Source organism: Heterodontus francisci, chromosome 12 (assembly GCF_036365525.1).
Source record: "Heterodontus francisci isolate sHetFra1 chromosome 12, sHetFra1.hap1, whole genome shotgun sequence".
NCBI classification, from domain to species: Eukaryota; Metazoa; Chordata; class Chondrichthyes; order Heterodontiformes; family Heterodontidae; genus Heterodontus; species Heterodontus francisci.
Genome location: NC_090382.1, coordinates 15,470,326 through 15,495,634, shown reverse-complemented (window position 1 = coordinate 15,495,634; position 25,309 = coordinate 15,470,326). Strand labels below are relative to the sequence as shown.

The window sequence follows — 25,309 nt, the reverse complement described above, 5'->3', positions numbered from 1 at the left end:
ATTTATCTTGTAAAGGATTCACCTGGCTTCTTATTTCAGCTGTGATGAATAGTCTCTCCCCAAAGATTAACCCATCTTTTCAGATGCTGATGGACCTGTTGTTAATTTCCAGCATTTTCTTGTTTGAAATTTCAGATTAATAGCAGTTTTCTTTTTATTTCTCTATGCTTTTAATTTTGTGATTGCGCGAGTCGACAGTTGCTATAAATGCTCTTTGCTGATGAATTTTCTAAATTCCGCAATAAGTTAGTGTAGTTAAACATTTGAAAGTTAAAGCAGCAATTGTCAATTATTTGAATGCCTAAAGGACAGTATTTTTGTGTGTTTTGGTGTAAATCAGTCCAAGATCATAAGGAACCTATTAAAGAGCTGACTTGAGTCCTTGAAAGAGTTGCTGCTATTTTTGACCTCCTATTACATCCAGCAGTAAGAGACTTTGTTTGCTGTAAGGTTTGTACTTGTTAGTCTCCAATATGAAAGTGGGCTGGTGTATCTGTTGTAAGTTTAGATTTTAGGGATACAAAATATATTTCCTTTCAACAAATGCAAATGTTTTAGGACCTTTATAAAGTTTAAAAACAGTTACTTTGAAAGATCAGACATTTGTCAGAATGCATTGAAACACAGGAATGTATTTTGGATTTCAGAAGTCACCAGCTAAAACTGGGCACTTATGGCCCTGATGTCCTGTGTCTCCAAAACACTGAGGGAAGTGTGGGCAGGTAAGACTTTCACCCGCCGATATCCAAGGACCCAGACCCCATCATACATAGGAAGATAGGAACAGGAGCAGGCCATTCAGCCCCTCGAGCCTGTACCGCCATTCAATGAGATCATGGCGGATCCGCAGCCTAACTCCATATACCTGCCTCTGGCCCATATCCCTTAATATCTTTGCTTAAAAAAAATCTATCTATCTCAGATTTAAAATTAACAACTGTTCTAGCTTCCTAACATCTCTCCTGAACGGTCTGGCCCTAATTTTTAGACTATGCCCCCTAGTTTTAGAATCTCCAAACAGTGGAAATAGTTTATCTTTATCTAACCTGTCTTTTCCTTGAAGACTTCGATCAGATTACCCCTTAACCTTCTAGATTCTAGCGAAAACTGGCCTAATTTGTGTAATCTCTCCATGTAACTTAACCCCTGTAGTCCAGGCATCATTTTTGTAAACCTACGTTGCACTCCCTCCAAGGCCAATATATCCTTCCGAAGGTGTGGTGCCCAGAACTGCTCACAGTACTCTAAGTGGGGTCTAACCAGGGTTTTGAACAGCTGCAGCATAACCTCTGTGTCTTTATACTCCAATCCTCTAGATATAAATGGCTAGCATTCCATTAGCCTTTTTGATTATTTTCTGCACTTGCTCGTGACATTTTAAAGATCTATGCACCTGAACCCCCAAGTCTCTTTGGACATCCACTGTACTTAACCTCTTCCCATTTAGAAAGTACCCTGCTCTATCCTTTTTTGGTCCAAAATGGATAACCTCACACTTGCCCGCATTGAAATCCATCTGCCAGTTTTGCCCACTCACCTAGTCTGTCAATATCTCTTCGCAATTTTATGCTATCATCTAAACTGTCTAATATGCCGCCTAACTTTTTATCATCAGCAAATTTGGATATATGACTTACTATGCCATCATCCAAGTCGTTAATGAATAATGTGAATAATTGAGGCCCCAACACAGATCCCTGTGGGACACCACTAGTCACATCCTGCCAATCAGAGTACTTACCCATTATCCCCACTCTCTGTCGCCTACCACTCAACCAACTTCCTAACCATGTCAATAATTTGCCCTCAACTCCATGGCTTTCTACCTTAGTTAACAGTCTCTTATGTGGGACTTTATCAAATGCCTTCTGGAAGTCCATATGAATAACATCCATAGACATTCCTCTGTCCACTACCTTAGTCACCTCTTCAAAAAATTCAATGAGATTTGTCAGGCATGACCTTTCCATCATGAATCCATGCTGGCTGTCCCCGATTAACTGAAATTTTTCTAGGTGTTCAGTCACCCTATCCTTGATTATAGACTCCAGCAACTTCCCCACCAAAGATGTCAGGCTAACTGGTCAGTAATTTCCTTGGTTCCCCCTTTCACCCTTCTTAAAAAGTGGAGTGACATGTGCAACTTTCCAATCCAGAGGAACCACTCCTGAATCTAGGGAACTCTGAAAGACTATAGTTACAGCATCTACAATGTGCTCCCCTACTTCCTTAAACGCCCTCGGATGGAAACCGTCAGGTCCTGGGGGTTTCTCACTCTTTAGTTCCATTAATTTCCTTGTTTCTGATGTTTTACTTATGTTAATTGTATGAAGTCCCTGTCTCCTATCAGCTATTAATTTTTTCGGGACTTCCGGCAAGTTATCCTCCTTTTCAACTGTAAATACTGAGGCAAAGTAATTGTTCAACATGTCTTCCATTTCCCCATTATCAATGACAATATCTCCATTTTCAGCTTTTAGTGGGCCTACATTGCTCTTGACCACCCGCTTTCCCTTTATGTAACTATAAAATTTCTTCTTATTGATTTTGATGTCCCTTGCAAGTTTCCTTTCATTATCCCTTTTAGTAGCTCTTATAAGCTGCTTTGTGACCCTTTGCTGGTCTTTGTATCTATCCCATTCGGCCAGATCTGTGCTGTGTTTTGCATTTTTGTAAGCCCTTTCTTTTAGTTTTATGCTATACCTAATACATCCCAGTGTCAGCTGCTTTACATTATGCTCGGTTGAACAAGGATGTGACTCCCACCAGCAGTAGGTCAATATATCACAGGGGGTGGAAAATTGGGAACTAGTCAAAACAAGGGTATAACCTACTCATTGAAAAATCTTCATTCACTTAAAGGAGTGAGCAAGTTCTGGTGAGAGGGAATGTAATAGCCCTTGATAGCTACAAGAGATGGAAATAGTAAGCACCAAATTTTGCTGAGGTTGATCCAGAAATACATAGGTGATCAAAACCTTAAAATACAGAACATTAGGAGACAAGGCTATTCACAGTACATCCCCAGAGCAGGCTGTTGAATAAGCTCATTGTCATGGTAGGCCCCCACCTGCCAAGAATGAGGCACATTAATTTCGTCATGAACATTGACTTTAAACTGTTACTGGAGTGAAGAAAAAACTTGTTAAACAGATCAACCGTGGCTGGAAACAAAAAATTGTACATTAACAGACAGTGTTTGGACGGACAAAGGACCATTCCCTGACACATTCAACCCACAATGGACCTTGATCACTAGGTATTGTGTGCAAGAGGAGCATTCCAGAGACCGCCAAGGTGACACAATCCAAGATGTGGTCAGATCAGTTAGTCACATGACTAACCTGCTTGGCAACCTGGGGGCTTTCTGAATTGTACAAACAGTTTGAACTGAAAGTGTCTGTTTTCTCCTGGACTGAGAAGATCTCTCCTGTCTGCTCCCAACTCTTTCTCACATGCCTCTGAATCCACTGAAGACACATGAACCCCAAGAGAGAAAAGTCTCCTACAGCGAACAACGTTTAAGAAATAGTGGGCCGCAACAAAAAGCAAGATCTACCTACAATCTGTACGTACTAACACGACATGGATGTTTCACAAGATGCTCAACAGTATTATAGAACTGCTTGGATAGGAACATACCACAGGGTAGAAACCTGAAGAGTCCCCCTAAAATAACACAAAAGCCTTGAAGGGAATTATTTACCAACATATACAACCTTCTCTAGATAGCTTGTACATTGTCAGCAATGTTATGCTAACTTGGAACAAATGGAAATGCCTTTGCATGAAAGTTTTTGATGAGACCACAACAAAAAAATTTGGGCTAAAAACAAGAAATGTTGGAAACACTCAGCAGGTCTGGCAACATCTGTGGAGAGAGAAGCAGAGCTAACGTTTCAGGTCAGTGACCCTTCATCAGACAGGGGAAATCAAACCTGAAACTTCCAGGTCTGTGTAGGTCAGCCACTGAATGCTGAGAAATTGGGCCGCTAATCTGAAGATTCATCACTAATTTGCAAAATAATTTTGAGGCATTTTGGTAAAAGAAATAAAGAGCAAAAATTAAAATCTCAATGGCAGTAGGCTCGTTGCTGTGGAAGAGCAGAGGGACTCAGGGGGTACACATTCACAGAATATTTAAGGCAGAGCCTCAGGTTGATAAGAGTGTAAAATAAAAGCGAATGGAGTTAAAGCCAAGAGCTAATGATGAACCTGTATAAAAACTTTAAAAGACCTCTTTTTTCAATCATGTGTGCAGTATTGGCTTCAACACAATGGGACAGTTAATGAGGCTTTCGAGAAGGAGCAGCGGGACCCAAGAGAAGTCCTGAGAAAAGGTGCCCCGAACACCCAAAAAATCCACGAACGGCACCTCCGGCCGCAACTTCAAAGCGCCCGCGGGAGATGGCTCGGAGAGCATCTGCAGCGCACTGTCGGCAATGCTGCATGCCTTTATTTAAACCACTGCAAAAAAAAAACCCTTAGCAAATGTAATCACCTCTAAGTCTGCCAAATGATGCTTCACCTCCCGAAGGACGTGGATGAGCTTTCCGAACGTCGATGGTGGGCACTGAGGAAATGGCTTATTACCTGCACCAGCTTCACCCCCCCCCTTCCACCACCCCCCCCGTCCCCTTCCCTGTTCCACCCTCTCAGCTCACACCCTCACAACCCCGTCCCAGCCTGCCCCCCCCTCGCACCATCTTCACCCCGCACCCCCTTCCCCTGCACCCACCCCCCCCACCCCCTCCCTTTACCCCTCCCCCTTGCATCCCCTCCTCCCACCGGCACCATCCTACACCTGTGTAGGGGCCCCAACAACCCCACTGCCTTGTGGGCGTCTCGGGAGAGACCAAGGCTAAGGGAGCAAACACTAACAGATAATCCGGAGCAGAACCCCGTAGGCGGTCATGTGTCACCTTTGGCATGTTTCAGGCAGTTCCTGCAGCCATACTGGTGCCAAACGTTGTGTCCTGCACTCCTTTGGACCCCACCAGTAAGGCCGTGAGGGGGGTTTTGACAACCTCCATAAATTTGCCCAGGCATGCGCCATGGAGAGGTCACTCCATAGTTGCCTCACAGCGACTAAAACAACACGGAAGGCAGCAGTTACGGGTTATAAGTCCAGATAAATTGGCGTAGAAACTGGGCGCCACGGGTTGCCTTTGTCGGTGGGAGAGGTCATTGCACCTCACTGGACAGCTACCGCCCGCCTCAAACCGGGCAGCCCCCGGTCAATAAGGTTCTGTCCCGCCACAGTCTGCCTGCTTCAATGGGTGCTTGGAGCTCAAGGTCATTGCCCGAAAGGTGGACTGATACACCGCACCAAACAACATGAAAAAAGGAAAGAAGGTACCAGCCCTTCGCTTTGCAAGCTGGAACGTCAGAACTATGTGTCCTGGCCTGTCGGAAGACCTTACACAAATCAACGATTCGCGGAAGACCGCCATCATTAACAACGAGCTCAGTAGATTCAATGTGGACATTGCAGCACTTCAGGAGACTCGCCTCCCCGCGAGTGGCTCTCTAGCAGAGCAAGACTACACCTTCTTCTGGCAGGGTAGGGATCCTGAAGAACCAAGACAGCATGGAGTGGGCTTCGCCATCAGAAACTCCTTGCTCAGCATGATAGAGCCTCCCTCAAATGGCTCGGAACGCATACTGTCCATCCGACTGCTAACCACCTCTGGTCCAGTACACCTACTCAGCATCTATGCTCCAACACTCTGCTCCTCACCTGAAGCAAAAGACCAGTTCTATGAACAACTCCATAACATCATTAGCAGCATCCCCAACACCGAACACATATTCCTGCTGGGGGACTTTAATGCCAGGGTTGGGGCCGACCATGACTCATGGCCCTCCTGCCTTGGGCGCTATGGCGTTGGAAGGATGAATGAGAACGGGCAGAGACTGCTCGAGTTGTGTACCTATCATAACCTCTGCATCACCAACTCGTTCTTTCACACTAAACCCTGTCACCAGGTTTCATGGAGGCACCCAAGATCGCGTCGTTGACACCAGCTAGACCTCATTGTCACAAGGCGAGCCGCCTTAAACAGTGTTCAAATCACACGCAGCTTCCACAGTGCGGACTGCGACACCGACCACTCCCTGGTGTGCAGCAAGGTTAGACTCAGACCAAAGAAGTTGCATCATTCCAAGCAGAAGGGCCACCCGCGCATCAACACGAGCAGAATTTCTCACCCACAGCTGTTACAAAAATTTCTAAATTCACTTGTAACAGCCCTTCAAAACACTCCCACAGGGGATGCTGAGACCAAGTGGGCCCACATCAGAGACGCCATCTATGAGTCAGCTTTGACCACCTACGGCAAAAGTGCGAAGAGAAATGCAGACTGGTTTCAATCTCATAATGAAGAGCTGGAACCTGTCATAGCCGCTAAGCGCATTGCACTGTTGAACTACAAGAAAGCCCCCAGCGATTTAACATCCGCAGCACTTAAAGCAGCCAGAAGTACTGCACAAAGAACAGCTAGGCGTTGCGCAAACGACTACTGGCAACACCTATGCAGTCATATTCAGCTGGCCTCAGACACCGGAAACATCAGAGGAATGTATGATGGCATGAAGAGAGCTCTTGGGCCAACCATCAAGAAGATCGCCCCCCTCAAATCTAAATCGGGGGACATAATCACTGACCAACGCAAACAGATGGACCGCTGGGTTCAGCACTACCTAGAACTGTACTCCAGGGAGAATGGTGTCACTGAGACTGCCCTCGATGCAGCCCAGCCTCTACCAGTCATGGATGAGCTGGACATACAGCCAACCAAATCAGAACTCAGTGATGCCATTGATTCTCTAGCCAGCGGAAAAGCCCCTGGGAAGGACGGCATTACCCCTGAAATAATCAAGAGTGCCAAGCCTGCTATACTCTCAGCACTACATGAACTGCTATGCCTGTGCTGGGGCGAGGGAGCAGTACCCCAGGACATGCGCGTTGCCAATATCATCACCCTCTCAAAACAAAGGTGACCGCGGTGACTGCAACAACTACCGTGGAATCTCCCTGCTCAGCATAGTGGGGAAAGTCTTTGCTCGAGTCGCTCTGAACAGGCTCCAGAAGCTGGCCGAGCGCGTCTACCCTGAGGCACAGTGTGGCTTTCGTGCAGAGAGATCGACCATTGACATGCTGTTCTCCCTTCGTCAGATACAGGAGAAATGCCATGAACAACAGATGCCCCTCTACATTGCTTTCATTGATCTCACCAAAGCCTTTGACCTCGTCAGCAGACGTGGTCTCTTCAGACTACTAGAAAAGATCGGATGTCCACCAAAGCTACTAAGTATCATCACCTCATTCCATGACAATATGAAAGGCACAATTCAACATGGTGGCTCCTCATCAGACACCTTTCCTATCCTGAGTGGTGTGAAACAGGGCTGTGTTCTCGCACCCACACTTTTTGGGATTTTCTTCTCCCTGCTGCTTTCACATGCGTTCAAATCCTCTGAAGAAGGAATTTTCCTCCACACAAGATCAGGGGGCAGGTTGTTCAACCTTGCCCGTCTAAGAGCAAAGTCCAAAGTACGGAAAGTCCTCATCAGAGAACTCCTCTTTGCTGACGATGCTGCTTTAACATCTCACACTGAAGAGTGCCTGCAGAGTCTCATCGACAGGTTTGCGGCTGCCTGCAATGAATTTGGCCTAACCATCAGCCTCAAGAAAACGAACATCATGGGGCAGGACGTCAGAAATGCTCCATCCATCAATATTGGCGACCACGCTCTGGAAGTGGTTCAAGAGTTCACCTACCTAGGCTCAACTATCACCAGTAACCTGTCTCTAGATGCAGAAATCAACAAGCGCATGGGTAAGGCTTCCACTGCTATGTCCAGACTGGCCAAGAGAGTGTGGGAAAATGGCGCACTGACACGGAACACAAAAGTCCGAGTGTATCAGGCCCGTGTCCTCAGTTCCTCGCTCTACGGCAGCGAGGCCTGGACAACGTATGCCAGCCAAGAGCAACGTCTCAATTCATTCCATCTTCGCTGCCTTCGGAGAATACTTGGCATCAGGTGGCAGGACTATATCTCCAACACAGAAGTCCTTGAAGCGGCCAACACCCCCAGCTTATACACACTACTGAGTCAGCGGCGCTTGAGATGGCTTGGCCATGTGAGCCGCATGGAAGATGGCAGGATCCCCAAAGACACATTGTACAGCGAGCTCGCCACTGGTATCAGACCCACCGGCCGTCCATGTCTCCGCTATAAAGACGTCTGCAAACGCGACATGAAATCGTGTGACATTGAGCACAAGTCGTGGGAGTCAGTTGCCAGCATTCGCCAGAGCTGGCGGGCAGCCATAAAGACAGGGCTAAATTGTGGCGAATCGAAGAGACTTAGTAGTTGGCAGGAAAAAAGACAGAGGCGCAAGGGGAGAGCCAACTGTGCAACAGCCCCGACAAACAAATTTCTCTGCAGCACCTGTGGAAGAGCCTGTCACTCCAGAATTGGCCTTTATAGCCACTCCAGGCGCTGCTTCACAAACCACTGACCACCTCCAGGCGCGTATCCATTGTCTCTCGAGATAAGGAGGCCCAAAAGAAAGAGAGAAGGTACATCAGCACTGGGATGCTGCCTGGTATGAAAAAATACAAATACACAAAGGAGTCTTTTTCATTAGAACAATGCAGTTTATGAAGTGATATACTTGTTTAAAGTTATGAAAATATGGAAGAGAGTAGATAGATGCAAACTTTCCAGTATCGAGAATGGTAGTACAGTGGTAATGTTACTGGACTAGTAATCCAGAGGATTAATGCTCCAGAGACAGGAGCAACTGGTGGAATTTAAATTCAATTAATTAATAAATCTGCAATAAAAAGCTATTCCCAGTAACAGTAACCATTTTTCAACAATTGTCATTGGTTTACTAAAGTCCTTTTGGAAAGGAAATCTGTCCTTACCCAGTCTGGCCTACATGTGACTCCAGACCCACAGCAATGTGGTTGACTCCTAACTGCCCATTGAAATGGCCTAACAAGCCACTCAGTGAAATAAGAATTAAACTTGGACGAACCAACTGGCATTGACCTAAGCAACAGGAGTAACAGACCCTGCCCAGTTGACTCTGCAAAGTCTTCCTCACTAACATCTGTGGACTTGTGCCAAAATTTGGAGAGCTCTTCCCAAGACTAGTCAAACAATGGCCTAACATAGTCATACTTACAGATTCCTAGCTTCCAGCCAATTTCCCAGACTCCTCCATCACCATCCCTTGGTTCATCCTGTTGCACCTGCAGGATAGACTCACCAGCGATGAAGGCACAGTAGTGTACAGTCGGGCAGGAGTGTTCCTGGGGGTCCTCAACATTGACAGGACCCAATGAAGTCTCAGGGCATCAGGTCAAACATGGGCAAAGAGCCTTCTGTTGATTACTACCCACACCCTTGCTCAACTGATGCATCCTCCTCCACATTGAACACGACTCGGAAGAGGCACGGAGGTTGGCAAGGGCACAGAATGTACTCTGGGTGGGGGCTTCAATGTCCAAGACCAAGAGTGTGTAGGTAGCACCACTACTGACCAAGCTGGCTGAATCCTGAAGGACAAATCTGCCAGACTGGGTCTGCGACAGGTGGTGAGAGAATCTACATGAGGGAAAAACCTACTTGACCTTGTCCTCACCAATCTACCTGTCACAGATGCCGCTGTCCATGACAGTACTGATAGATGTGACCGCAGCACAGCCCTTGTGGAGACAAAGACCCAACTTCACACTGAGGACACCCTCCAGTCAGATCAGATCTAGCAGCTCAAAACTGGCTACCCATGAGGCCCTGTGGGTAATCAGCGGTACAGAATTGTACTCCACCACAATCTTTAACCTCATGGCTTGTCATATCTCTCATGCTGTCATTATCAAGCCAAGGGACAAATTCTGGTTCAATGAGGAGAATAGAAGAGCATGGCAGGAGCAGCACCAGGCTTACCTGAGAATGAGGTACCAATCTGGTAAAGCTACAACACAGGATTACAGGCACACTAAACAGCGGAAGCAGTATGTTAAAAACAGAACGAAGTGATCCCACAACCAATGGATCAGATCAAAGCTCTGCACTCCTGCCACATCCAGTTGTGAATGTTGGTGAACAATTAAATGACTAATAGGAGGAGCAGTCACCGCAGACATCCCCATCCTCAATGATGGCACAGCCAAGTATTTCAGTGCAAAAGACAAGGCTGAAGCATTTGCAACCATCTTCAGCCGAAAGTACCAAGTGGATGACTCATCTTGGCCTCCTCCTGAAGTCCCCAACATCACAGATGCCAGTCTTCAAACAATTCAATTCACTCCAAGTGATTTCTTTTATCCTTTCACGGGATGTGGGCATGCCTGACTAGGCCAGCATTTATTGCCCTTGAGCAGGTGGTGGTGAGCCGCCCTCTTGAACCGCTATAGTCCATGCAGTATAGCTATACCCACAGTGCTCTTAGGAAGGGAATTCCAGGAATTTGACCCATCAACAGTGAAAGAATGGCGATATAGTTCCAAGTCAAGATGGTGTGTGACTTGACGCGATCTTGCCCATCTGCTGCCCTTGTCCTTCTATGGGGTAGAGGCTGCGGGTTTGGAAGATGCTGTCAAAGTAGCCTTGGTGAGTTGCTGAAATGCATCTTGTATATGGTACACACTGCTGCCACTGTGCATCGGTGGTGGTGGGAGTGAATGTTGAAGGTGGTGTATAGGGTGCCAATTAAGCGGGCTGCTTTGTTGTGGATGGTGTCGAGTTTCTTGAGTGTTGCTGGAGTTGCACTCATCCAGGTAAGTTGAGAGTATTCCATCACACTCCTGACTTGTGCCATGTAGGTGGTGGACAGGCTTTGGGGAGACAGGAGGTGAGTTATTTGCTGCAGATTTACCAGCCTCTGACCTGCTCTTGTAGCCACAGTACATATGTAGTTACTCCAGTTGAGTTTCTGGTCAATGGTAATCCCCAGGATGTTGACAGTGAGGGATTCAGTGATGGTAATGCCACTGAATGTTAAGGGGAGATGGTTAAACTGTTTCTTGTTGGAGATGGTTACTGCCTGGTACTTGTATGGCGCGAATGTAACTTGCCACTTATCAGCCCAAGCCTAAATGTTGCCCTGGTCTTGCTGCATATGGACATGAGCTGCTTCAGTATCTGAGGAGTCACAAATGGTGAACATTGTGCAATCATCAGTGAACATCCCCACCTCTGACCTAACAATGAAGGGAAAGTGATTGATGAAGCCGCTGAAGATGGTCGGGTCTAGGACACTATCCTGAGGAACTCCTGCAAAGATGCCCTGGGACTGAGATGATTGACCTCCAACAACCACAACCATCTTCCTTTGTACTAGGTATGACTCCAACTAGTGGAGAGTTTTCCCCCTGAATCCCATTGACTCAAGTTTTGCTTGGGCTCGCTGATGCCACACTTGGTCAAAAGCTGCCTTGATGTCAAGTGCAATCACTCTCACCTCACCTTTGGAGTTCAGCTCTTTTGTCCATGTTTGGACAAAGGCTGTAATGAGGTCAGGAGCTGAGTGTCTCAGACAGAACCCAAACTGAGCGTCAGTGAGCAGGTTATTGCTGAGTAAGTGCCACTTGATAGCACTGTCAATGACCCCTTCCATCACTTTGTTGATGATCGAGAGTACACTGATGGGGTGGTAATTGGCCAGGTTGGATTTGTCATGCTTTTTCTGTACAGGACATAATTGGGCAATGTTCCACATTGTTGGGTAGATGTCAGTGTTGTCGCTGTACTGGAACAGCTTGGCTAGGGGCACAACCAGTTCTGGAGCACAAGACATCAATACTATTGCAAGAATGTTGTCAGGGCCCATAGCCTTTGCAGTATCCAGTGCCCTCAACCGTTTCTTAATATCACGTAGAGTGAACTGAATTGACCTAAGACTGGCTCTGTGATGCTGGGGACCTCAGGAGGAGGCCAAGATAGATCATCCACTGAACACTTCTGGCTGAAGATGGCTGCAAATGCTTCAGCCAAGCCTATCAAGAAACGGACGAGTACACTGCTTACAGCAAAGGCGATGGGCCCTGCTAACATCCTTGCTGCAGTGCTGAAGACTTGTGCTTCACAACTAACCGTACCCCTAAGCAAGCTGTTCCAGTACAGCTACAACACTGGCATCTATCTGACAATGTGGAAAATTGCCTAGATGTGTCCTGTTAACACAACAACTTATATTTAGGCAGAGCCTTTAATGTAATACAACATCCCAAGACACTTTACAGGGACATTATACAACAAATTATGTCAAGAATCCATATTTGGTTTGATAACCAAAGGCTTGGCCAAAGCAGTAGGTTTTAAGGAGTGCATTAAAGGAGGAAAGCAAGGTAGAGAGGCGAAGAGGTGTCAGCACGGAATTCCAGATCTTGTGACCAAGGCAAATGAAGGTCACCAATAGGTGGAACAATTAAAATCAGGGATGCACAAGAGGCCAGAATTAGATGAGTACAGATATCTCAGAGGGTTGTGGAGCTGAAGGAGATTACAGAGATGTGAAGGGTGAGGTCATGGAGGGATTTGGAAACAAGGATGAGAATTTTAAAATTAAGACATTGCTTGACAGGAAGCCAATGTAGGTCAGCGCGCATAGGGTGATTGGTGAACAGGACTTGGTACGAGTTAAGACACTGGCAGCAAAGTTTTGGATGACCCCAAGTTTAGGCAGAGCCTTTAATGCAATACAACATCCCAAGACACTTTACAGGGGCATTATACAACAAATTATGTCAAGAATCCATATTTGGTTTGATAACCAAAGGCTTGGCCGAAGCAGTAGGTTTTAAGGAGTGCATTAAGGAGTGTGAAGGGTGAGGCCATGGAGTTACAATGTAGGAAACAAGCCAGAAGTGCATTGGAATAGTCAAGTCTAGAGATAATGAAGACTTGAGAGAGGGCTTCAGCAGCAGATGAGCTGAGATGGGGGAAGTCGGGCAATGTTCGAGAGATGGAAATAGGTATTTTTAGTGTTGCCATGAATATGAGATCGGAAGCTCATCAAGGGGTCAAATGTGATACCAAGATTGCGAACAGACTGGTTTAATCTCAGACTGTTTCCAGGGAGAGGGATGGAGTCGGTAGCTAGGGAACAGAGTTTGGAGTGGGGACCAAAAACAATGGCTTCAGTATTCCCAATATTTAATTGGAGGAAGTTTCTACTCATCCATTACTGGATGTCGGATAAGCAGTCTGATAATTAAGCAACAGTGTAGGAATCAAGGGCGGCGGTGGTGAGGTAGAGCTGGGTTTCATCAGTGTGCTTGTGAAAACTTACACGATACTTCCTGATGATGTCACAGAAGGGAAGCATGTAGATGAGAAATAGGAGATGGCCAAGAATAAATCCTTGGGGGGCACCAGAGGTAACGATGTGAGAGCAGGAAGAAAAACCATTGCAAGTGATGCGCTGGCTATGCTTTGATAGACAAGAATATTCACAAAAAGCAGGACAAATCCAATCAGGACAATTACTGCCCCATCAGCACAGTCTCAATCATCAGCAAAGTGAAGAATGGTGTCAGCAACAGTGTTATCAAGCAGCACCTACTCAGCAATAGCCTGCTCACCGATGCTCAAGCAGGACCATTCAGCTCCAGGCCTAACTACAGCCTTTCTCCAAACAGGGGCAAACGGGCTGAATTCCAAAGGTGAAGTGATTGTGACTGCCCTTGATCTCAAGGCATCATTGGACTGAGTGTGACATCAAGGAGCCCTGGTAAAACTGAAGTCAATGACCTTCCGGGAGCAGAGCAGAGAGGAGCTCTTCCAGCGCGCCGGAATTTTGAAAAGAAAAAAAGCCAACAGAAATGTCAGAGGAGAGCTGCAAGGTGATTAGTTGGGTGAGTCACTGCTGTTAGTGCATTTTAAAAAATAAGGGGAACTTTTTTTTTGTTGAAAAAAAAAACCTCTGGTGATAAGGTACCACTAAAGTTTTTTTTTAATTCAGTGTAGCTTATTAAGGACTTTAGATTGGAGTGGGTAGAACAAGGCCCCTAGTGTAATTAGTATTTTTTAATTAAGGGAGTAACTAATTAATCTAAGGATAAGTCAGGACAGGAGAGCTCAGCCCCATGATATGCTCCTCCTGTGCTATGTGGGAAATCAGGGATGCTTCCAGTGCACCTGATGACCATGTGTGCAGGAAGTGTATCCATCTGCAGCTACTGGCTACCCGTATTATGAAGCTGGAGCTGCGGGTGGATTCACTGTGGAGCATCCGTGATGCTGAGGACATCGTGGATAGCACGTTTAGTGAGGTGGTCACACCGCAAGTAATGGCTGCACAGGCAGAAAAGGGATGGGTGACCACCAGACGGAGTAGTAGGTGCAGGCAGGTAGTGCAGGAGTCCCCTGTGGTCATCCCCCTCTCAAACAGATATACCGCTTTGGATACTGTTGGGGGGGGGAATGACCTCCCAGGGGAAAGCAGCAACAGCCAGGTCCATGGCACCATGGAGGGCTCTGCTGCACAGCAGGGGAGGAAAAGGGGTGGAAGAGCTATAGTGATAGGGGATTCTATCGTAATGGGTGCAGATAGGCATTTCTGTGGCCGCAAACGAGACTCCAGGATGGTATGTTGCCTCCCTGGTGCTTGGGTCAAGGATGTCTCGGAGCGGCTGCAGGGCATTCTGAAAGGGGAGGGTGAGCAGCCAGAGATTGTGGTCCACATTGGTACTAACGACATAGGCAGAAATAGAGATGAGGTCCTGCAAAGTGAATATAGGGAGTTAGGCAGGTTAAAAAGCAGGACCTCTAGGGTTGCAATCTCAGGATTACTCCATGTGTCACATGCTAGTGAGGGTATGAATAGGAGAATAAGGCAAATGAATGCGTGGCTGAAGAGCTCGTGTAGGTGGGAGGGCTTCAGCTACTTGGATCATTGGGATCTCATCTGGTGCAGAGGTGACGTGTACAAGAGGGACAGGTTGCATCTGAACTGGAAGGGGATCAATATCCTCACGGGGAGGTTTGCTAGTACTACTCAAGAGGGTTTAAACTAGTCTGGCAGGGGGGTGGGACCCAAAGTAGTAGTCTCTCTGATGAGTTAGTTGAGGCAAATGTACAGGTTAAAGCAAGCAAGTCCAGTAGGCAGGACGAGCAGGGGCAGGACAGGGAGTGTGGAAGGTCTGGTAGGCTAAATTGCATTTACTTTAATGCAAGAAGCCTTACAGGTAAGGCAGATGAACTCAGAGCATGGATTGGTACATGGGATTGTGATATTATAGCTATTACAGAAATGTGGTTGAGGGATGGGCAGGACTGGCAGCTCAATGTTCCGGGGTACCGATCCTTCCGGCGTGACAGAGGTGGATGTAAGAGGGGAGGGGGAGTTGCACTATTGATTAGGGAGGACATCACAGTAGAACTTAGAGAGGATATCCAGGGGGAATGTCCAGCGAGGCCATATGGGTAGAACTTAAAAATAAGAAAGGGGTGATCACTTTGATGGGATTATACTATAGGCCCCCCAATAGTCAGAGGGAATTGGAGGAGTATATATGTAGGGAAATCACAGTGAGGTGTAGGAATTATAGGGTTGTAATAGTAGTTGATTTTAACTTCCCTAATATTGACTGGGACTGCCTTAGTCTAAGGGATCAGATAGGGAAGAATTTGTTAAGTATGTCCAGAATAGTTTAGTTTAGTTTAGAGATACAGCACTGAAACAGGCCCTTTGGCCCACTGAGTCTGTGCCGACCATCAACCACCCATTTATACTAATCCTACACTAATCCCATATTCCTACCACATCCCCACCTGTCCCTATATTTCCCTACCACCTACCTATACTCGGGGCAATTTATAATGGCCAATTTACCTACCAACCTGCGAGTCTTTGGCTTGTGGGAGGAAACCGGAGCACCCGGAGAAAACCCATGCAGAAACAGGGAGAATTTGCAAACTTCACACAGACAGTACCCAGAATTGAACCCGGGTCGCTGGAGCTGTGAGGCTGCGGTGCTAACCACTGCGCCACAGTTTTCTGAAGCAGTATGTGGACGGCCCTCTTAGAGAAGCGGCTACACTCGATTTCCTCTTAGAGAATGAGGATGGGCAGATGGTTGATGTGTCAGTGGGGGAGCACTTTGGAGCCAGTGACCATAACTCTATTAGCTTCAAGATAGTTATGGAAAAGGATAGGACTGGTCCTCAGGTTGAAGTCCTAAATTGGGGAAAGGCTAATTTCGATGGCATCAGACAGGGACTCTCAAAGGTTGAATGGGAGAGGCTGTTCACAGGTTAAGGGACGTCTGGCAAGTGGGAGGCTTTTAAAATTGAGATAGGAAGAGTTCAGGACCGGCATGTTCCTGTTAGATTGAAGGGCAAGGCTGATAAGTTTAGGGAACCTTGGTTGACGAGGGATATTGAAGGTCTGGTCAGGACAAAGAAGGAGGCATATGTCAGGTATAGGCAGCTGGGATCAAGCGAGTCCCTCGAGGAGTATAGGGGATGTAGGAGTACACTTAAGAAGGAAATTAGGGAGGGCGAAAAGGGGCCATGCGATTTCCCTAGCAGATAAGATAAAGGAGAATCCTAAAAGATTCTATAAGTATATTAAGAGTAAAAGGGTAGCGAGGGAGAGAGTAGGTCCCCTTAAGGATCAGTATGGTAATCTATGTGTGGAGCCACGGAAAATGGGCGAGGTCTTAAACTTCTCGTCTGTATTCACCGTGGAGGTGGTCATGGAAGCTAGTAGTTCAAGGGAGGGAACAGCGATATCCTGGAGCATATCAACATTACAAAGGAGGAGGTGTTGAAGGTTTTGAAGCACATTAAGGTGGATAAATCCCCGGAGCCTGACCAGGTGTATCCTAGGATGCTATGGGAAGCAAGGGAGGAGATTGCTGGGGACCTGGCAGAGATTTTTGTATCATCATTAGCCACAGGTGAGGTACCAGAAGACTGGAGGATAGCTAATGTCGTGCCTTTATTTAAGAAGGGCAGCAGGGATAAGCCAGGGAACTACAGGCCGGTGAGCCTTAAATCAGTGGTGGGAAAGTTATTGGAAGGGATTCTGAGAGACAGGATTTATATGCATTTGGAAAGGCATGGTCTGATTAGGGATAGTCAGCATGGCTTTGTGCGTGAGAAATCATGTCTCACGAATTTGATTGAGTATTTTGAGGTGACCAAGAGGATTGACGAGGGCAGGGCAGTGGACGTTGTCTACATGGACTTTAGCAATGCCTTTGACAAGGTCCCGCATGGTAGGCTGGTCCGGAAGGTTCAAACACATGGGATCCAGGGTGAGCTAGCCAATTGGATACAAAATTGGCTTGGTGATAGGAGGCAGAGGGTGGTAGTGGAGGGTTGTTTTTCAGATTGGAGGCCAGTGACCAGTGGTATGCCGCAGGGATCGGTGCTGGGCCCTCTATTGTTTGGCATATATATTAATGACTTGGATGTGAATGTAAGGGGCATGATTAGTAAGTTTGCAGATGACACCAAAATTGGTGGTATAGTGGACAGTGAAGAAGGTTGTCTGAGGTTACAACAGGATATAGATCAACTGGGAAAGTGGGCAAGGTTACTGGCAAATGGAATTTAATGTATACAAGTGCGAAGTGATGCATGTTGGAAAGTTAAACCAGGGCAGGACATATACAGTGAATGGCAGGGCCCTGGGGAGTGCTGTTGAGCAGACAGCCCTTGGGGCGCAAGTACATAGTTCTCTGAAAGTGGCAACACAGGTAGACAGGGTGGTGAAGAAGGCGTATGGCATGCCTACCTTCATTGGCCGAGGCATTGAGTACAAGAATTGGGACATCATGTTACAGTTGTACAAAACGTTGGTTAGGCCGCATTTGGAGTACTGTGTGCAGTTCTGGTCGCCGCACTCCAGGAAAGATGTGATTAAGCTAGAGAGGGTGCAGAAAAGATTCACAAGAATGTTGCCTGGTTTGGAGGGCTTCAGTTATAAATAGAGATTGGATGGGCTGGGTCTGTTTCCCCTGGAGCGAACGAGGCTGAGAGGGGACATGATGGAGGTATATAAAATTATGAGAGGCATAGATAGGGTAAATAGCCAGAGTCTGTTTCCCATGGTAGGGGTGACTAAAACTAGAGGGCATAGATTTGAGGTGAGAGGGAGGAGGTTTAAAGGGGATCAAAGGGGTACATTTTTCACACAAAGAATACTGGGCATCTGGAATGATCTGCCAGAGGAGGTGGTGGAGGCAGGAACCGTAGCAACATTTAAGAGGCATCTGGACAGGTACTTGAATGAGCAAGGCATAGAGGGATATGGAATTAATGCAGGCAGCTGGGATTAGTATAGATAGGCATTATGGTCTGCATGACGCGTTAGGCCGAAGGGCCTGTTTCTATGCTTTACGACTCTATGACTCTAATGGGAATCGGGGGAAAACTCTCTGTTGGCTGGAGTCATGCCTGCCACAAACAAAGATGATTATGATTATTGGAGGCCAAGCCTGTCCACCATCTATCAGGCACAAGTCAGGAGTGTGATGGAATACTCTCCATCTGTCTGGATGGGTGCAGCTCCAACAAAACTCAAGAAGCTCAACACCAGCCAGGGCAAAGCAACCCACTTGATTAGCACCCCATCCACCATGGTAAACATTCTTTCCTTCCACCACTAGCACACAGTGGTAGCAGTGTGTACCACATACAAGATGTACTGCAGCAACTCGCCAAGGCTTCTTCGACACCACCTTCCAAACCTGTTACCTCTGCCACCTAGAAGGACAAGGACAGCCTGGGAACTGGGTATCAATCAAGCCACGGCCACTCAGCTCCTGATCTCATTCCAGCCTTGGTCCAAACATGAACAAAACAGCTGAACTCAAGAGGTGAGGTGAGAGTGACTGCCCTGTCATGCCTAGTACAAAGGAAGATGGTTGAGCTGGTTGGAAGTCAATCATCTCAGTCCCAGGACATCACTGCAGGGATCCTCAGGGTAGTTTCCTCAGCCTAAACATCTTCAGAGGCTTCATACAAAGTCATTCCCTCCATCCTAAGGTCAGAAGTGGGGATGTTCGCTTCTGATTGCACAATGTTCAGCACCATTCGCAACTCCTCAGATAGTGAAGCAGCCTATGCCCAGATGCAGCAAGACCTGGGCAACATTCAGGCTTGGGCTATAAGTGACAAGTAACATTCGTGCCACACAAATGACCATCTCAAACAAAAGAGAATCTAACCATCTCCCCTTGATGTACAATGGCATTACTATCACAGAATCCCCCACTGTGCAGTTCCAACAACACTCAAGAAGCTCGACACCATCCAGGAAAAAGCAGCCCACTTGATTGGTACCCCATCGAACACCTTCAACTTTCACTCCCTTCACCACTGATGCACAGTGGCAGCAGTGTGTACCATCTCCAAGATGCACTGCAGCAACTCACCAAGGCACCTTCCAAACCTGTGACCTCTGCCACCTAGAAGAACAAGGACAGCGGATGCATGGGAACACCACCACCTGCAAGTTCCCCTCCAAGTCGCACACCATCCTGACTTGGAACTGTATCACCATTCCTTCACTGCCACTGGATCAAAATCCTGGAACTCCCTTCCTAACAGCACTGTTCGTGTACCTACACCCCAAGGACTACAGGGGTTCAAGAATGCAGCTCACCACCACCTTCTCAAGGGCAAGTTGGAATGGGCAATAAATACTGGCATAACCAGCAATGCCCACATCCCACGAATGAAAAAAAAACACTATTCTGACTTGGAACTATAGCAACGTTCCTTTGCTATCATTGGGTCAAAATCCTGGAAATGCCTCCCAAAAGGCACTGTGGGTGTACCCACACCACACAGAGCACCCCATCAGTCTACTCTCAATCATCAGTAAAGTGATGGAAGGTGTCATCAACAGTGCCATCAAGCAGCACTTGCTTTGCAAAAACCTGCTCAGTGACACTCAATTTAGATTCCGCCAGGGCCACTCAGCACCTGACCTTATCACAGCCTTGGTTCAAACATGGACAAAAGAGCTGAACTCAAGAGGTGAGGTGAGAGTGACTGCCCTTGACATCAAGGCAGCATTTGACCGAATATGGCATCAAGGAGCCCTAGCAAAACTGGAGTCAATGGGAATCAGGAGGAAAACTCTCCGCTGGTTGGAGTCATACCTCACGCAAAGGAAGATGGTTGTGGTTGTTGCAGGTCAATCATCTGAGCTCCAGAACATCACTGCAGGAGTTCCTCAGCGTAGTGTCCTAGGCCCAACCATCTTCAGCTGCTTCATCAATGACCTTCCTTCAATCATAAGGTCAGAAGTGGGGATGTTCGCTGATGATTGCACAATGTTCAGCACCATTTGCGACCCCTCAGATATTGAAGCAGTCCGTGTAGAAATGCAGAAAGACATGGACAATAGCCAGGCTTGGGCTGATAAGTGGCAAGTAACATTTGTGCCACACAATTGCCAAACAATGACCATCTCAAACAAGAGAGAATCTAACCATCTCCCCTTGACATTCAATGGCATTACTATCACTATCAACATCCTCGGGGTTATCATTGACCAGAAACTGAACCGGACCAGCCACATAAATGCTGTGGCTACAACAGCAGGTCAGAGGCTGGGAATTCTTCAGCGAGTAACTCACCTCCTGTCTCCCCAATGCCTGTCCACCATCTACAAGACACAAGTCAAGAGTGTGCTGGAATACTCCCCACTTGCCTGGATCGGTGCAGTTCCAACAACACTCAAGAAGCTCGACACCATCCAGGACAAAGCAGCCCACTTGATTGGCACCCCATCCTCAAACATTCACTCCCTCCACCACCGACGCACAGTGGCAGCAGTGTGTACCATCTACAAGATGCACTGCAGCAACGCACCAAGGCTCCTTAGACAGCACCTTCCAAACCCGCGAACCCTACCAACCAGAAGGACAACGGCAGCAAATGCATGGGAACACCACCACCTGCAAGTTCCCCTCCAAGTCACACACACACTTATGGGTGGCACAGTGGCGCAGTGGTTAGCACCGCAGCCTCACAGCTCCAGGGACCCGGGTTCAATTCTGGGTACTGCCTGTGTCTGCGTGGGTTTCCTCCGGGTGCTCCGGTTTCCTCCCACATGCCAAAGACTTGCAGGTTGATAGGTAAATTGGCCATTATAAATTGCCCCTAGTATAGGTAGGTGGTAGGGGAATATAGGGACAGGTGGGGATGAGGTAGGAATATGGAATTAGTGTAGGATTAGTATAAATGGGTAGTTGATGGTCGGCACAGACGCGATGGGCCAAAGGGCTGTATCTCTAAATAAAAAAATAAATAAAATAAAAAATAAAATATATATCACCGTTCCTTCACTGTCGCTGGGTCAAAATCCTGGAACTCCCTTCCTAACAGCACTGTGGGTGTACCTACCCTACATGGACTGCAGTGGTTCAAGAAGGCAGATCACCACTACCTTCTCAAGGACAATTAGGGATGGGCAATATATGTTGGCCTTGTCCGCAATGCTCATATCCCATGCACAAATTTTTAAAAAGTAGTCGAAGAGTCTAGACAGAGCAGATTAATACAAGATTAAATGCAAGCTTTTTAGAACTGTGGGCAGGAGAAATTTCTTTACAGAGTTAAGAGAGCATGGGATCCAATTCCAGGATTTGTGTTTGAGGCAGAGTCAATATCAACATTCAAGAGTAGCTTGGATAGATGGGTGAAGGAAAAGGGTTTGAAGGCATGTGGAAACAAGGTGGGTAAATGTAATTAGGAATATTTGCTCCCATGGAAAGTTAACACTGACATGAATAGGTTGGGCTGAATGGTCTGCTTCTGTGTTGCAACTTCTATGTAATCCATACATCATTCAGAGACACCGAGGGATGACAGGTGTGGGAAACGGAAAAATGTCATACTGATCAGTAGGAGGCATAATTTTGACATTGGACACAGTGTATGGAGCCTTACGCTACATATACTTATTACGCAATTGAGCTGGGGTGCTTCAAGTAGGTAGTCGGGGCCGAAATAAGAAGTGCTCCATCCCCAACATTTATATCCCTCACCCTCACAAAGAAAGGTCATTATGGATGTCTTATAGCATAGGATAAACTCCACTATGTTGGAGATTGACAAATCAAGCATACTATATATCTAATTCAATACGATCAATTTTTTAAAAAATGAAGTACCAGTACCATTAGTAATTTTTCTCAGACAACTGTTAATGGATTGAAAGAATTCAAAAGGTATCATACGGCCAATGGTCCAAATTCTACAATTTCACACGGTGCTAGAAAAACATGGACACAGGAAGTCAAACATGATTTTCAGTGATTGGCTTGTCTAACATTGCCGCGCAGTGTTGAGTTCAGAATTGTCTCCCATCTGTGCCACTGAGAGAATTGATTTTGGGACCTCTTGATCACAGGAGCAGAAAATAGAAAAATAAATTCCAGTTTTTTGGCATGAAACATAAGGATAAAAATGAACTTACTGTTCCTTGTTCCAGTAGGAGCTGGCACTTACTGAGACATTCTGGGCTCTCAGTGAGCTCAATCAAGGCTTTCTCTGCTTGCAATCGCTGGGCTGGATCTGTGGCCTCATAAAGCTGCTTACAGAGTATCTCCAATTGTGCCAAATCCTGTATCAACAAGAACAGTTAGAAATCCAAGACTGAACAATGCTTCCACATAGATGCCACATTTTTTTCGTACCTAGATGCTTTCAAAATGTTGCTTTCAGTATTTGAAATGAAAAATAGAAGATCTCTTGTAAAATTGAATGGCCTAAGACCCCAGATGTGAACAAACTACACAATATACTATATACTACAAGCACAATCCATAACCTAACCATTTTTTTTTAACAAAAACACACCAACTTTCTGTTAGCCACATACCTGTAAAAACATCCATGAGCTATCATAATATTTTACAAAATAGCATTTGGGTCTAGTGGTTGCAAATATATAATCGACCCTTGTTCCCAAGAATATCTATTGTTGTAACTATTTATCCAACCAACTATGTATTACAGAGATGTATATATATATATATAAAAAATACCTTGACAAAACAGATACCAATAAAGTCAAATCTTAAGTCAAAATAACCAATATGAAGGATGTTAAAATAATTACCTCCAAGTATCTTGAATACATATTACTCTTTACCAGACTGAAAGACAGACTAACAATTCTACTCGATGACCTCCTAATTGCTTCGACAAAGGTACTGATTCCCCGAGTGAAGTACACCTATGTAACTTGTCAAATCTGTCACTTGTCTCATAGACTAGCCATTGTATTCAACAATTTCACAGCTTGGGGTCTTCCAATATGTCAATGAGCAAATGTATGTCATAGCATGCTCCTGAGCCACAAAGACCTGGGAGATCCGAGGTTTCATCCCAGTCTATGTAGAATTAACTAATATCACCAAAAAAGTAGTGGTGGAGATTCACCAATTAGCCTCAGTATCACTCTGTGAGGGGCAGGTAACTAGGACTCTATTCTAGATCACCACAAAACTATGCTTACTGGAAAGTGCACATGCAGACACTTAGTGATGACACTATAAGGGCCAGCCAGGGTTACTGGCCGGGTCAAATATAATGCAAACATCCACTGTCTAAGATCAGATATGAAAATGACCACTTCGCTAAGATACCAAAGGACTTCTAGTATCTATAGAGTAAGTCACCAACTTCAGGGAGAGCAGTAAGAGAGGCATTCCTTACCCATGAAATAGCACTGGTATCTTGCTGTTCCCCATGCTATAGTTGCTGCCCAGGGGCAACATCCAGCATAGCCTCGTACAGTAAATGGTGTAAATCTCAGCCTCAATTCTAAGGGATTCTACATCACTGCCTGAATTGATGACATCAAAAGGAGACAAAAAAAAAATTTAAAATTCACTGCACGCAAATGACAACCAGAATACTTGACAAATGACCAACAATCCCATTTTAAAGGTGTTGACAATAAACCAACTGCTTCAGCTTCACTTTAGCTTAATCTTGAGATTGGATGGATTCCTGTTGTGCACTGCACTATGGATAACTGAACGTAGTATAAGAGTGAGGACAATTGGTCACCTTACGCACAATAAACAACTGAATGAGCTGCGGTCAGTCTCCTGAACAAAGACAGCTCTTATAAATCTAACTGCTGCCAGTACACATACCATCTATGACAAACAATGAAAATCTAATTTATGTCTTGCTAACACCCCAGCATAAAGATGTAAAAAGCATCTCTACAATTTCTGGAATTCAAACATTACATAAAAAACACATCTTCAGTGAGTGATAAATTGCTGAATGAGACAACAAAGTGAAAAGAATATTGTCACTGGTAATGAATATATTGTCCATGAGTGATCACATCAGTCCATTACTGAGAACGACCTTCATGTTTCTTTCTTTTTTTATTAACAAATAACTTTTTTTTCAAGATTAAATCATAAGCTACAAAAAAGAAACATTCAACAGTAGAATCGCAAGCTAGTATCCAGCCCTACAAAGTCACTGCTGTTCAGGTTCTCTTCAACATCCTTTGTCTTCACGACAAAAAGACAGAGTCCAGAAGCAGAGCACTGTCTCCAATGACCACATTGTTTAAGATATGCCACAAGACTACCACAAGCTTTTTATACTGTATTATGCAATAGACACTGCATGGGCTACCCACCAAGATCATATGTCAACTACGAAAGGTGTTAAATATCATCTCGTCAGATTGAAGTGTACAGATTAGAACAAATTTAATTACCAATGAAATACTTAAACCGAGTCAGAGTCGCATACAAGGAATGAGCAACTTGGTTTACTCCATGAACAATTTCAAAACAGTAGGGTTCGAAATCTTTGAAATTCCCTTCTCGCAACTTTGAACTGATGCTATGCAAAGAATTGGCCGAAGTGGAACGTTCTAGGCCACCTCCAGGCAGTCAAAACAAGGCATTGGAAAATCTAGGGCAGGTCCAAATAGTCTTATTTTCCTTTAAAATGGAGACAGGCTTCCTAACCTGTCCAAATAGAGAGGCCCAGGGAGCCTTGGATATTAGACCTCTGACCTCAAGTGTATAGGAACAATGGTGCAGAGGCGCCAATGCTGAGGAAAATGAGGCTTCTGCCACAGCCGGGCAGGTGTCAGGGAGGGGGGTGTGAGGATAGAGGGTTTCGAAGGGGAGTGGGACAGATTCCGGGTCAAGGCAATGGGGTGGGCGGAGGGAAAATAGAGGGTCTCAGGGATGGAAGGGGAGAGACGATCTGGGGAACGGGGACTGGGAGAGGGGATCTCAGGGTTGAGAGGGGTATAGAAGGCCTCAGGGACGGT

At 46.0% G+C, this 25,309-nt stretch overlaps 1 protein-coding gene across 7 annotated transcripts in view; it reads right to left on the bottom strand.

The window, feature by feature from the left end:
• Positions 1 to 25,309, bottom strand: part of LOC137375763 (ran-binding protein 17-like) — a 1,067,965-nt gene that overhangs the window by 1,007,673 nt on the left and 34,983 nt on the right. For all 7 annotated transcript variants that reach the window (XM_068043152.1, XM_068043155.1, XM_068043154.1 and 4 more), the window contains exon 2: positions 22,466 to 22,612. In XM_068043152.1, coding sequence (XP_067899253.1) covers positions 22,466 to 22,612 — 147 coding nt within the window. The remainder of the gene's footprint in view (positions 1 to 22,465; positions 22,613 to 25,309) is intronic.